A 15,322-nucleotide genomic window follows, 5' to 3' on the forward strand; every position below is an offset into this window, starting at 1 on the left:
ACATATAAAATTGTGTCAAACAGTGTTAACTAACTTAAAATCATATTTTATTGTGACTTTGCCTATGTCGCATTCAGTTTACAACTATTCATTGAAGATCTCTGCTCTGTGGGTTAAATCTTTTTTAAAATAATAGCCGTGTTTTTTTTTACACGTAAACGTCTATACGCTTATACTTTATATGGACTGCTAAGCGTCAAACTTTAAATACACCTCCGAAGTTGCTGCGCATGAAATGTGTACTACTAAATTTCAATACGCATTATACTCAGATGTAACTGAAATATGTTTTTGTTTCACCCTATACACTAATTCTATATATTCTATGTGTGTCCAGAATTCTTCGCAACTGATTTAGCTATATGTTATACACAGACATACAACAGAGGGTCGTGTCTCCGCTTTTCGGCACACCCTGTAGCTAGTTGTTTAACAACTGCCGCTAGATTGGTCTCCTAAGCATTATCTAAGCGAGGATAGGCGTTTTTTTCCAGCGCAAGCGTAATTGTATACGTGTGTATAAAAAAACCGCTAATATTCCAACTTTCGCTTAGCTAAAATTCCATCGCCAGAAATCTGTAAAACAAAATCAAGTGCGCAGAAAAGTATGCAACACTTACCGATAACAGCCTAAAGGCCCCATTACTGATACTTAGCATAGACTTGACTTGACTTGGCGTAAACTTGGCAACTTAGCCACGATTATACTCCACTTAGCGCATACAATCTGGCATCATAATCAATAAATGTCAATTTGATGAAAAAATGTCAAAATGAAATGGAAACAAGCAATTGGCATCTAAAAATGTAAACGTCACTTAGAACTTACATAGAAAATCAAAATTCAACAGACTTCTAAAGACCCCATTACTGATACTTAGCATAGGCTTGACTTGACTTGGCGTAAACTTGGCAACTTAGCCACGATTATACTCCACTGGCGCATAAAATCTGGCATCATAATCAACGTTGAAATTTATTTTTAAATAAATGTCAATTTGTATGACAAAATGTCAAAATGAAATGGCAACAAACAAATGGCATCTCAAAATGTAAACGTCACTTAGAACTTACATAGAAAATCAAAATTCCACAGACTTCTAAGTCAAGTTAAGTTTTGAGTAATCAGTAACATGCAATGTTAATTTAACAGAACTGTAAGTGACAGTTCGCAAGCCAAGTCAAGTCTATGCTAAGTATCAGTAATGGAGCCTTAAGCCCCCATTACTGATACTTAGCATAGACTTGACTTGACTTGGCGTAAACTTGGCAACTTAGCCACGATTATACTCCACTTGGCGCATAAAATCTGGCATCATAATCAGCGTTGAAATTTATTTTTAAATAAATGTCAATTTGTATGACAAAATGTCAAAATGAAATGGAAACAAACAAATGGCATCTCAAAATGTAAACGTCACTTAGAACTTACACAGAAAATCAAAATTCAACAGACTTCTAAGTCAAGTTAAGTTTTGAGTAATCAGTAACATGCAATGTTCATTTAACAGAACTGTAAGTGACAGTTCGCAAGCCAAGTCAAGTCTATGCTAAGTATCAGTAATGGAGCCTTTAAGTCAAGTTCAGTGTTGCTAAGTTTTGAGTGATCATTAATATGCAATGTTCATTTAACAGGACTGTAAGTGACAGTTCTCAAACCAAGTCAAGTCTATGCTAAGTATCAGTGATGGAGCCTTAACCGCGTTAGCGTTCGTTGTATCACAGAATTTTTATACTGTTTTCACACAGACGGCTTATTGAATAATAAAGGCAGTTTTCTACATTATACTGTTTTCACACAGAAACTTAATGATCTCATTTCACCTGCTAATGAAATCGTAAATTTTTTGCTTTCACACAGAAGTAACTGCTCGATTAGTATGAAGGATGAGACAGACAATCATGGCGGAACGATACAAGGTGGGAGCATAGTGACATATCTACAAACAAAAAAAATTCCATGTACTTGTAAATTCGATGGACAAATGTCAAAATCGTACTGCGCCGGTAGTTGATGTATCAAATCAAATAAAAAAGGTTATAATCAGCTGTTCGATGCGGCCACCTTGTATCGTTCCGCCATGCAGACAATGACATTTGCTTTGAAAACTAAGAAACGGAAAAGGAAGCGGAACGCTGCCAACAGAGTTGCATTGTGCTTTTGACTTCATTAGGCATTCGATTAGCTACTAATGAAATAATAATAGATTCGAATTTTGTAGGGAAGATTGAGCTCAATAAGCGTCTTAATGTAGAAAATTGCCTTTATTATTCAATAAGCCGTCTGTGTGAAATTAGTATTAAGACGCTTATTGAGCTCAATCTTCCCTACAAAATTCGAATCTATAATTATTTCATTAGTAGCTAATGGAATGCCTAATGAAGTCAAAAGCACAATGCAACTCTGTTGGCAGCGTTCCGCTTCCGTTTCCGCTTCTTAGTTTTTGGTGTGTTCAGTGCTTAAAAATGTCATTTGTCAAAGTAAATGTCATTGTCTATATGGCGGAACGATACAAGGTGGCCGCATCGAACAGCTGATTATAACATTTTTTATTTGATTTGATACATCAACTACAGGCGCAGTATGATTTTGACATTTGTCCATCGAATTTACAAGTACATGGAATTTTTTTATGTTTGTAGGTATGTCACCATGCTGCCACCTTGTATCGTTCCGCCATGATTGTCTGTCATATAGCATTGTCATTTTATTCGCTTGACATTTCATCCTTCATACTAATCGAGCAGTTACTTCTGTGTGAAAGCAAAAAATTTACGATTTCATTAGAAGGTGAAATGAGATCATTAAGTATCTGTGTGAAAACAGTATTACACTTTGAAAATGACGGCTGTTGTTTGCAAGGTAGCATTCCTTTGAGTCTTCGTTTCCACCATCTGGATTAACAAAGTCATGAGGCTGGGCATTCGCGCAATTTTAGTGATGTAAATTGCATGGTGCCAGCGCCAATGCGGTGCCAGCTCATTGACGAAATTACTCCCCTGCAAAAATCGTGTGACCAAAAACGCACACATTCACTTGATTTTTTTGACAGCCACAAACACACCCAGTGTACGTGTGAGAATTCGGAACATAGAATTCAGAAAATGAAATAGCATGATGAAATATTTATTTTATATTTATTATCTCACTCTTTTTCTCACATTATATGCATATAGATGGTGAAATTTGAAAATTGTCAGCCGGAGTTGCGCGCTATTTTATTTCTTCGACTTTATTTCTTCTAATTCCAATTTTGATTTCAAGTGCGCATCAGCTCAGCGGTGGGAAAATTTACAAATTAATTCAAAAAAATTCTGCGGAGGGACCCAGTGAAGAAGTACCACTTAAAAATCAAATATTCCGGTAAGTAAACAGTTTTAGAATACACGGATGCCATGGAAATTTTGCCAAATGCCTCCAGTGCAGAAAATATTCTCCGCATGTTTTTGGTTAGGCGTACATATACCTGACTGGTCAGCATAGTGCATGTCTTATGCGGCAGTTACCCACGAACGTACGTAGAAAAAACGTGTCAGCTGACACGACCTATCTTATGAGTGTGCAATGTAAACGAAAACTCACCGACGTGCAACGCCCGTACGTGCGTAGCCCGGAACGTAGAAATCAAAACAATTTTGATTTTTTCCGTAAGAACGTGTCAACTGATCGCTCTCTCACTAGACAGAGTTGCCTAGTAAACTTTTGTGCGCTAATTTTTGACCGTTTGCAATTTTATGCAAAAACGCCTAATTAAAGTTTGAAAAATTGTGGAAATTATTCGAAATAATTATGTAAAAGTGCTGATTATATATATTTAATCTATTTATACTTATTTAATATGTATTCCGGCCTTTTACAATATCAAAAATTAAATTGGAAAAAGTTGATGTTTCCATAAGCATACATGCAAAATGGTCAATGGCAACAGTGCTTATCTGTAAACAATACACACACAAATATGTTATGTACATGTACACAGACGCACACATTGATTCCTACGGGCTTGAGAGTTCGGTCAAACGTGCTTCGTACGACAAACGTCCTTACGTACGGCACACGTCGGTGGGTAACTGCCGCATTAGCCAAATCGTGAACTGCCGTTGTCGAGATGTTATCAATCGTTGTTGTCGCTGCCGCTGAACTGACTTGGCGCTCGACAATGCTGGAGGCATCATCACTCGGAGCTTGTGTAGCACTATCAGCTGTTGTGCTGCCACCCTGCATTGTGGACACTTTCTTCCATAGTGCAATTATTGAGAGCCAGTGTCTGGTGTTGCAACATGCATCGAACTGCTGGCTAAACGTGATTTCATTTGATTGTCCACTTGTGATTGTGCATGGACAGCTACTGCCCGATTTCTGTTCGATAAATTATTATGTTGTAACAACATATTTGACGTGCTACTACCGCGACGCGGACTCATATTAGGACTGCATCGCCCTGTGGTATTTTGTTTCATCAAAAATGGATTACGCATCTTTGGTGAATTGAGTTTATTATCTAAAACAATTTCAATATCAATAACACGAATTATTATAAATAACAATGACCCCAGCGGGTCAGGGGGAGAAACCTTATCGCTACAACAACAACACTAAACTAAATTTGTGGACATAATTTCATTTTTATTTGAAGTACTCAAATTGGACCACCAATGTGCAAGATGAAGCTTTGGAGAGTGTTTCCAGCCACTTCGACATAATATAAGAGAGTACGGGTTTTGAGGAGTATTACCGATGTTTATGGGGTTGTGCCCGATATACATACAGCACGTTTGGGTAACAAGTAACATTAAGGTAAAAGCCCGACCAACTCGGGAAGGATTTATTAATAGGATCACTTTGAAACTTCTGAGCCATAAAGTGGTATCTTGATTGAGAGTCATACCAAGGATTAGAAACCACTTATTCAAACAGAGAACATGCTGAGGTATTGTAAAACCATTTCCTCCCTTTAGTGCTACTAATACTAGGTTCAAACACACATCAAATTGGCAATTTATACTATTTGGGCAATTTATTACGCAATTTGTCATATAATAAATTGTAATAATAAATTGCCAATTTAAAAAAAATTGCGTAATAAATTGTTTCAAACTGCAAATGCAACAGTGTAAAGTGTGTTTATTGAGTATAATTAAACGTCAGTTACGCATGGCTGAACTATATGGTTGGCTCATCTCATCAGCTGATTTTATGTCTTTCATTTCACTGAAGTAGGGATTGTCAAAAGAAGATGGCAAAATCAAAATGAAACCAAAACATTGAACACATTTTCTTACAACACACAAAAATTTCAAAGTTTTATGTTTTCATTCCATTTCATTCGCCTAATAATGTGCGTGTTCATTTTGACAGTCTGAACAAAGGTATGTTCTTGCTCTAGCGATGAGCCAACCAGCTATCAAATTACTATTGTGTAAGCTAAATCGAGTTGTATGAACAGCACTCAATTCAAATCGAAATTTCCTCAATTTATTTTTCTGTTTGAACATAGTATAAGAGCCAACGGTAATAACGAAAGAGAAACGTGTATTTGTTGGTACAGGCCAAAATCGTCTAAACTGTTCAGTGCCAATTAAAAAAAAATATCAGCTAAATTAAAAATTATACAACACGAGTTAATGAAAATTATTTTATACATGGAAGCAAAATTAACACACAATACTACAATTGAAAAAGGATTATTTTTTTACACTTACCTAAATCGGCCAGCGCTCTAGTCATCTCTCTTATTTCTGCGTCTTGCCGCTCTAAGCGGAAACCCATTTCAGCCAGTGTTAATGCAAGCTCTACTTTTTCCTGCCTGAACTGTTCTTGTTTTTTAGCTTCATTATTGGATTGACTGAGGAATAATAAAAAGATATAATTTTTATTATTTTCTCTCGTTTATCGGGATTCAAATATCAGCACTACAGCGCCTATCACAAATATAATCGCCTCTCCAAGCAAACTAGCTCCTAGCTCTATTGCCATGGCCTCATTGAGTGGGGGAACTGTGACTGGTTTACCTAAATTTAACGCCCACATTTTCGTCTTCACTTCAACCCAATTGTAAACTGTAAAGTCAAAAATCGTTAGTGCAGTTCCCACTAGAGATGATATTTCATTAATTCTAATCTCAAGCTGTACCGGGTGTTAAATAATATCTTGCCTAAGAAAATGGTAATTTCATACATTATTTTCTTATAACTATAAAGTGATGTCATTTCCAATTCCCTAACTCTGCTCCTCGCGCCCAGTTTCACTTAATTTATGTGTTAATATATTGAGTATACGGTAATAGTCTAGTTGAGGGGTCGACTGCTAATACGCTACCAAAAATATCGAGAGGGTGTCGCGTATTAATCTCGAGAACAATAATCCGAAGGCGGAAAAGAAAAATTTCATCTCTGTCCGGAGATATTTTCAGTTGAAGTTGGCGATTTTCATGTGGTTGTTGTTGTGTTGTACCCACAAAAAAAATTGTGCATCACCGTGGCGGTAGCCACGGTTATACCACACACCCGGACTTGGCATGGCGTAGCCCAGGGTTATTTTTTATAAGCGCGACCGAAGGCCGCCAACGCAGAAAGGTGTTCTGCGCAGAAATACTATGGATCCCACCCCCGGTTTCGGTTTTTCGTTAATATCTTTTGAACGAGTTAAAATTTTAATTTTCCGCCTTCGGATTATTAATACTGATGTCAAGACGCGTCGTTTCGAAAACGTCCTATCGCAGAAATGTTGTATAACGCCCAATTTCAAATTTCAATTCAATTTCTGATGTTTTCGAAACGGCAACCGAGATAGGGTGATATTCCATTCCACTGATTTGATATAACCTTTTCCAACTTTGCACTGAGTAGGTGATTTCATGTAAAGTCCTCTTTTGACAAACCAAGATCGTCCTCTGCAAGTCGCTTATCGTACCAGTCCTGTTATATGGTGTAAAAGTATGTACATTGACAACATCATATGAGGAGGCTCTGGGTCACCAAGCGGGTTAGGGCTTCAGAATATACCCGAGGTAAGTATGCCTGTCGTAAGAGGCGACTAAAATACCGGATTCAAGGGGCTGTGTAGTGCAACCCTTCAGGTTGCCAGCGCAATATACAGCTTCTCCAACCCCAATTGTAAACCTCACCTATCCGTGACGAAACCTGTTTCACTAACAGACAGGGCTCTGGCGACCCCAAGCTCCTCATGGAACTTGGGGGGAGGAGGGAGGGATATTCTGAAGGTTTAATGTGTCCATATAAATGTTACCGGAGCGTACCGGATCTGTATCCGGCAAAGGACCATCACATCGATAACACTCCCCAAAGCCTTCGGGGAGCAAACTTATCGCTACAACAACAACAGCAACATAAAAAACCTAAAATTTTCCAAATATTTATCTTTAATTTTGAAATTTCCAATTTAGAAAAAAGAAAAATTATTGACATTTGAGTGAAATCACCTTTGTTTTTATGTGTTTTAGAATTTTGCAATTGTGTATTAATTGTCACACGTTGTCCCACAACGGCGGGGCATACATCCGGGCTCATTAAAGTTTCTGGTACTGGTACCATTTTAGAGGCAGCGGCCAAAGGTCCAACAACGTTGGTAGGCATATTTGCATAATTCTGATTTGTAAATGAAAGTTATTTTGAATTTTGTGGGTATGTTAGACATAGACAGGCAAATATTTTCAAAATTAACAATCTGATAAAAAAAACATATATATTATAATGAATGCGAAAAGCTAATCCCTTACCATTATAAGGATTTGGTGTTATCGTGCTAGGCGTTGACTCCTGTGCGTTGTTCGAACGTGTATTAGTGTTACTACAGCCGCTGGTTGATGAACCTTCCGAAGTTTGTGACAATAGCATGGCATCATATTTGATATTCTCTAACAAAGACGTAGGTGCTGCATGATTATTAACACAAATTGGTGCTAAAAATATAAGAAATGATAATGAACTTGAAGACGACATATTGCAAAAACTTCACTTTTAGCAATTTACATGTTTTAAGAAATGTGAACGTAGTAACTTTTCCGTTGCAAAATACTCGAAGCACTGATTGCATTGAAATTCATGCGCTGTAAATAAAACCAATGTGAAATGTTTGGTGACCCATACATATCTGTGGCAATCCATAAACGGCTAGTCTTCATAACTTAGAGCGGTGTGAAGTTAGCCCCCCAACTAAAAATTTTTAATTTTTTAAAATGCTAATCGTTTGATAGTCGTTTGATAATGATTGATACGCTTCTATTTTCGTTTGATAGTTATTCGTTTGTTAGAAAAAAAAAATTTAAATATCTATGTGAAGTTAGCCCCCCCAACTAAAAATTTTTAATTTTTTAAAACGCTAATCGTTTGATAGTCGTTTGATAATGATTGATACACTTCGATATTCGTTTGATAGTTATTCGTTTGTTAGAAAAACGAAATTTTTTAAAATATCTATGTGAAGTTAGCCCCCCCAACTAAAAATTTTTAATTTTTTAAAACGCTAATCGTTTGATAGTCGTTTGATAATGATTGATACACTTCGATATTCGTTTGATAGTTATTCGTTTGTTAGAAAAACGAAATTTTTTAAAATATCTATGTGAAGTTAGCCCCCCCAACTAAAAATGTTCAATTTTTTAAAACGCTAATCGTTTGATAGTCGTTTGATAATGATTGATACACTTCGATATTCGTTTGATAGTTATTCGTTTGTTAGAAAAACGAAATTTTTTAAAATATCTATGTGAAGTTAGCCCCCCCCCCCCCCCCACTAAAAATTTTTTATTTTTTAAAACGCTAATCGTTTGATAGTCGTTTGATAATGATTGATACACTTCGATATTCGTTTGATAGTTATTCGTTTGTTAGAAAAACGACATTTTTTAAAATATCTATGTGAAGTTAGCCCCCCCAACTAAAAGTTTTTAATTTTTTAAAACGCTAATCGTTTGATAGTCGTGTGATAATGATTGATACACTTCGATATTCGTTTGTTAGAAAAACGAAATTTTTTAAAATATCTATGTGAAGTTAGCCCCCCCAACTAAAAATTTTTAATTTTTTAAAACGCTAATCGGTTGATAGTCGTTTGATAGTCGTTTGATAATGATTGATACACTTCGATATTCGTTTGATAGTTATTCGTTTGTTAGAAAAACGACATTTTTTAAAATATCTATGTGAAGTTAGCCCCCCCAACTAAAAATTTTTAATTTTTTAAAACGCTAATCGTTTGATAGTCGTTTGATAATGATTGATACACTTCGATATTCGTTTGATAGTTATTCGTTTGTTAGAAAAACGAATTTTTTTTAAATATCTATGTGAAGTTAGCCCCCCCAACTAAAAATTTTTAATTTTTCAACGCTAATCGTTTGATAGTCGTTTGATAATGATTGATACACTTCGATATTCGTTTGATAGTTATTCGTTTATTAGAAAAACGACATTTTTTAAAATATCTATGTGAAGTTAGCCCCCCCAACTAAAAATTTTTAATTTTTTAAAACGCTAATCGTTTGATAGTCGTTTGATAATGATTGATACACTTCGATATTCGTTTGATAGTTATTCGTTTGTTAGAAAAACGACATTTTTTAAAATATCTATGTGAAGTTAGCCCCCCCAACTAAAAATTTTTAATATTTTAAAACGCTAATCGTTTGATAATGTTTGATACGCTTTTATATGCGTTTGATAGTTATTCGTTCGTTAAAAAAAATTTAAATATCTACATATGTCAAGTTGCCCCCAGTTGATAATTTTTCAGGCTCTAGAGGCCTAGGAGCTCGAAGCGATGTATATGTCATTCTCTGGTTGATAATACGTGATAATGCAACTGGCTGCACTCCCCTCGTTGCGGCTCTTAAGTTAGAAGGGCATACAAATTTTATGTCATTTTTATATATAGGAAGAAGATAAACATTAATTTCAGGGTACCTCTTATCCGTAGTTTTGATTATATCTGTTAAACGGCTTTAAATAAACCAAATAGTTTACTTTTATGTCACCAGCATCTTTATTTGATATCCATTTTGTACAATTACATAAAAAATTCCGGGGTCCCTAATATGGGTTTCGACACCATAGGCAATAATAATAAAAAAGACTTTAGCCGATTGTCATATCCAATAGGTATACAAAATTTCATGAGAATCGGTCCAGCTGTTTCGGAGGAGTATGGTAACGAAAATTGGGCCACGACAATTTTATAAGGAGAGTTACATACATATGTATAAACTTACATACAGGTTCAATTAATAAAAGAGTGTTAAAAATATTAAAATTTCATGTGAAGTTAATCCCCCAATTGATAAGTTATAATTTTTTCGAGTTGGGTACATGTATGCATATTTTTCTGAGTTTTGGTATTTTTTCATAACGAATTTTGGTCCCAAAAATAAACGCGTTGTGGCAACAATATAATGGAGTAGAATTCAAAACTACATACATATATTAAAATTTAAACCTATATTTTTGCATTGATTGTTGTGCCGTTAACTTCAAGTGATAGCCACGTCGGCGCCGACGAAAATCAACATACTGTAGACCGTTTAGTTGAATAATTAGGGCTGATCACATTCAACACGGCGTCTACAGACTACAACCACAATAAAGATAAGCTTGGCGACAACCGTAGCGAATGTCAGGGTCAAATAGATTATATTGCACAGAGTAGTGGGTGATGAAAGCAAGTCTTTTCTGTGACGTTGTAACCGTGTGCAACTCCAGAACTTCTAGGAAAGTGAGACCGCCCAAGGCAGGAACTGCACTGGAGGGATGACGCAAACGTATATATTCTGTAGTTGCAAACAGTGCACAACGGGACAGGTACTAAGAGATTGTGTCCACGACGTGCTTGTGTGTTTTTGCTGGAAAAGATAGGGGAAGATGGGGGCGGGGGCTGATGCTCGGCATTGCTCCTGACTGTGCTACTATGATTGTAGTGATGGGTTGGAGCGGCCGTAAGAGTAGGGGGCGCCGATCGGCGCCAGCAACAGCGGGCAGTAGATATAGTATGCAAAGCAGGGTTGCTGCTGGAGTGTTGCACATGTACGCTTCTGCTTCCGCGTCATATTTCTATAGATAGTCATAAGTAAAGCCAACTGAATCTTAATCAGGTTATTTATTTATCTGTCAAATCATCACGTTCTGAAGTTGGCAACTCAATTCAATTTCAACTGAAATAAGTTGTAATTCGTAATACCAAACAGGAGTTGAGTTGTCTTAAAGTTGAGTTGTTTTAATTACAACCCAACTAAGTTGAGTTGTAAACGGTAATAGGGCATTAAAGTAATCCCCTGTTTCTATCATTTTAAAATTTTTAAAAACTCTTTATAACAGTTACACCACCGCATAATGATATTGATATAGCGCCGTTGCAGGATGCGATGCATTGCAGCCAGGATTTATTGTTTAGTGGCTGTACAAAAATCTCCTCTGTGCAGGCTGCAGAAAACCTGAGGAAGTCTTCACCTGATCCGCCAGTGCCAATTCGCAACCAAAGCGAACTTTTTTCAAATGAAACTCCAACAACATCTGTAATGTCGGAGCCAGACAAAGGTAATCTTAGGAAAAAAAAGACTTTATTAATAATAAATCCAATGACAAAATAATTTGCTTATTTTAACAGATATAATGGCTATGCTTCGTTTAATACTTGAGAAGCAAACAAACATTGAAAGGCGACTGGAGAGCTTGGAAGAAAATGTAAGCATTTACTAATTATAAAGTAAGCGTTTATATTTATATATGTACATATATTTAAACTTTAGGCAATTCCCAAAACTGATGTGATGGCGCATCAGAAAGTAGTACGGGAGTCTAAGGTTCTTGTCAAGCGAGTACACAAAATGGTCTGCAGAATTACTGGTGAAAGTGGGGAGGATATCCACGCTGATCTAGCTGTGATGCTTCCAATGAAGTCCATCGATGCTCTCTTTGACTTCAAAGAGAAGATATTGGAGAAAAATTTCGAAGACGCGGTAGTAAGTTTTTGCACTATTTATATTTGGTTTAATATTTATAATAAGTTGCAACGCTCTTTGCAGATTACATATTTTTTTTCTCTCAAGGGCTCGTCCGGCGAACTTGGCAGTGTGATGAAGCACATTTTCACTGACGAGTTGCTTGACCTTTTTAACTGGGCTGGCGGAGGCGGAAAAAAAGCACTGTCAGCACTAAAAGTTGTGAACGTTGCTTTATTCGGTAATGCATATACATATCTTTGGCAAGGAGATATTTATTTTAAATCGTGTTTTGCAGAAATTTTTAAGTTACAGGGCCGGATAAAGTTTGAGGACGACCTCCGAAAATACGTAATCCAAAGTCACAGCAGAAGTAAACAGAGGCGTTACCTACAAAAAAAAAAAATAGTAAAACGTAAAACACACAGAACTGTGAAAACCGCACCAGCCATCACAAAACCTACGAGGTGTCTATCGCTAATCCAAATTTAAAGTTATCTGCTGCAACAATCTATGGTATTTATCATTCACTCACCAGGACAAAGCCGCTGAGACTTTGCCATACTTTAACATACAATACTTTACCCCATTTTAGCACAACTATTATTTTTGATTTTATTAAATTTTATAAATTGTTTCTTCCTCTACAGTTCAATTTCCGTATTGGATGGTAAAGATGACTTTCGCATTTTGTCCATCAATAACTGTGACAAGGTGGAAGATATCTATGCGCGTAAATCGCAACATATTATCTTGGTCGAGCGTTTCTTCAATAGCTCCCTAAGGGGTGATGGTGACAGCAGAGAAACCCAACTGTTTACAAATGTTACACTTCAAAAAGAATCAAAATATCTGCCATTGCGTCTACGGCTCAAATATACACAGTATACGAATGAATCGAACGAGCCTAACGGATAGTTTACATATTCATGATATACGAGACTTGAAAATGTTACATCAAATCGAAAATATTGTACCAAACGAACTGGGTCTGAATACTGAAACAGTACACATATTCAAAATCAATGAGAAGGCTGTGATGATAGCATTAGACGGTGAGTTATTGAATAACATACGAAAACCATTTTAACCCATCTATTTATTTGCATTACAGCTTTAGCTTTACAAGTAGCAAAAATTGCTTCCGCCAGGCAATTGGAAAAGGCAGAGAAGCATTCATCACACTTTACGGATGATGCAAAGTCAGAAACTGCTGTTGTAACTGCTGCCACCGACACAATGGTCATCTCTACTTCGCCGAGTAGCGCTGTTCCGACTAACTATCGAATACAGTATCATCATATCTTTTGCCAACACAGGTCAGCGATGTGCTTACGCAGGACCGTGCCTTCGCTACTTTATGATGAATGTCAATTCCCACCAATGGCTATTGCGGCGCGCGATTGACCAACAAGACGACGGCGCAGTATAGATAAAGAATGTTTGACTGCCGCAGCGAGAGCTTAAACAATTTTTGTTTGAACATGAAAAAGGATTATGTATTTTTTTACTGGTTTAGTGTAGGCTGTTGCGGCTGCGTTTGAAGTGTGAAATTTATTAAAATTTTAATTTGACAGTAAATTTAAAACAAAAAACGCTTAAGCTTTATGAGCATTGAATTATTATGAATATAATATAATGTAATATAACAATATTTTGCTACAGTGCTGGCCACTTAGACGACGCTGCAGCAATATAGCTCAAAGCAATTAATATATTTTTTATGTTATTATTAAAGTACATACTTACTTCGTTTTTATATGAACTGTATCAATTTAAGTTACAATTTCATGTAAATATATAATAAGGTATGTCGTGATCCGATTGCTGTTGGAATTGTATGATAAGATTTAGAACAATAATAAGACTCAATCACTAGTCCTACATTTTTAAGTTCATACTTTACTTTATTACTTTCAAATTCAATTACGACAGCAATCGGATTCCACGATACCTTTGAATATTCTCGATCTGAAAAAAAGAGTAAATCTAATCTGAATTTCTACTTAGCTTTAAGTTTTAAATTGATTCAAATAATTGGATTTTTTTCTAAAGCTTAAAATTATTTTCTGCTCGTTTAGAAAAGATTTCAATTGGAAAACAAAAACCAATTAAGCGAGTTTATTTATTATTAAAGTACTTACTTCTTTTTTGTATGAACTGTATTAATATAAGTTCCAATTTCATGTAAATATAATAAAAATAATAAATATTGAAAATTCAATTTTTTTGGTTCATATTTTATTCATATGGCTGCTCCAGGTAAAGTAAATCTGCAGGTAAAATTCACGTTATATGGCGGTTATATAAATGGTAAAACCGCAGTAAAATTGATTGTCAAATGGCTCGAAAACGTAGAGTGATATGACGGAAAAATGACCGCCATTTGACGAGCATTGTGACGTGTGTGAGCAGCACAGTGCTATGCTCACATCCTATAAGTGGGAGCTGAATGCACCATCACATTAATAGGAACGAAACTGAAAATTTGGTCACAAAAGTTCATCACGCCCATGCAAACGTGACTATGAATATAACCGCTGCAGAAAGTCAAAATGACTAGTAAAATGACATGGAGCGTTTTTGCAGGGTCCAAGCGAATTTTTGACGCTACTTAGTAGTGAGTGTGTAGTACATTTCACTTGCGCTATTGAGTGGAACGACTTTTGTGTGTCAGGCACGAGTTTGGTGTTATTGGCGCTACTGGCAATGATGGCACTGAGCTGATGACGGTAGCACTGGTAGTTCAGCTTTTGAATCAGAGAAAGAATTGATGACCCGTGCAAATTATTATGGCTTTGACCGTGTAAATTATTATGGTGTATTTGCACCAAATAAATTCTGCGGACATAACAACCGGAGTCATTTTTGAGCATTACATTTAATGCACAATTAATGTGGGTGTGTTTGAGCGGCCAAATAATAACATTAGTATTGCTAAAGTGCTGCTAAGTTGATGGAATGTCGCTAATTTCCTAGCGATGATCAATAGATTGTCCATATTTCGTTCAACGGACGTGCACACTGCTCAAATTTTCCAAGATTTGCCATTCTTGATTTAACTTAAGCTGTTATGCCAATATTTTTCAGTCAGCTTTTTTCAAATAGGTAATTTTTCCAAAAGCAAAATAAATTACAGAAAAATTACAGAGTTAAATAGCCTTAAAAATTCAGCTATGTTGGTTATACACAGAAATACAACAGAGGGTAGTGTCTCCGCTTTTCGCAATCATGAGATTCACTATGTGTGACACGCATGATTCACCACGTCTAAAGCTGGAGTCATTGGTGCCGTATGTCGTATCGCTGTATCCGTATCCCTAACGTAATCAGCTGTTTATCGTTACGACGGTAAACCAAAACCCAATTGG

General features: G+C 36.2%; 1 protein-coding gene across 6 annotated transcripts in view; it reads left to right on the forward strand.

Annotated features, from left to right (window-relative positions):
- Positions 1–13,670, forward strand: part of LOC137236656 (uncharacterized) — a 37,171-nt gene extending 23,501 nt beyond the window's left edge. For 2 of the 6 annotated variants that reach the window (XR_010948553.1, XM_067759505.1), the window contains exons 3-10: positions 3,178–3,364; positions 11,329–11,547; positions 11,618–11,694; positions 11,760–11,972; positions 12,036–12,192; positions 12,250–12,467; positions 12,602–13,006; positions 13,066–13,670. Coding sequence is in view for 3 of the 6 variants with exons in the window: in XM_067759505.1 (XP_067615606.1) it covers positions 12,742–13,006; positions 13,066–13,358 (558 nt within the window). In the remaining 3 variants the exon portion in view is untranslated. Of the gene's footprint in view, positions 1–3,177; positions 3,365–11,328; positions 11,548–11,617; positions 11,695–11,759; positions 11,973–11,994; positions 12,468–12,601; positions 13,007–13,065 lie in introns of those variants that run through there. The other 4 variants (XR_010948551.1, XR_010948552.1, XM_067759506.1 and 1 more) reach the window with 4 other exon arrangements.
- Positions 13,671–15,322: the final 1,652 nt, after the last annotated feature.

Source organism: Eurosta solidaginis, chromosome 1 (assembly GCF_040869045.1).
Source record: "Eurosta solidaginis isolate ZX-2024a chromosome 1, ASM4086904v1, whole genome shotgun sequence".
In the NCBI taxonomy this organism is placed as follows: domain Eukaryota; kingdom Metazoa; phylum Arthropoda; class Insecta; order Diptera; family Tephritidae; genus Eurosta; species Eurosta solidaginis.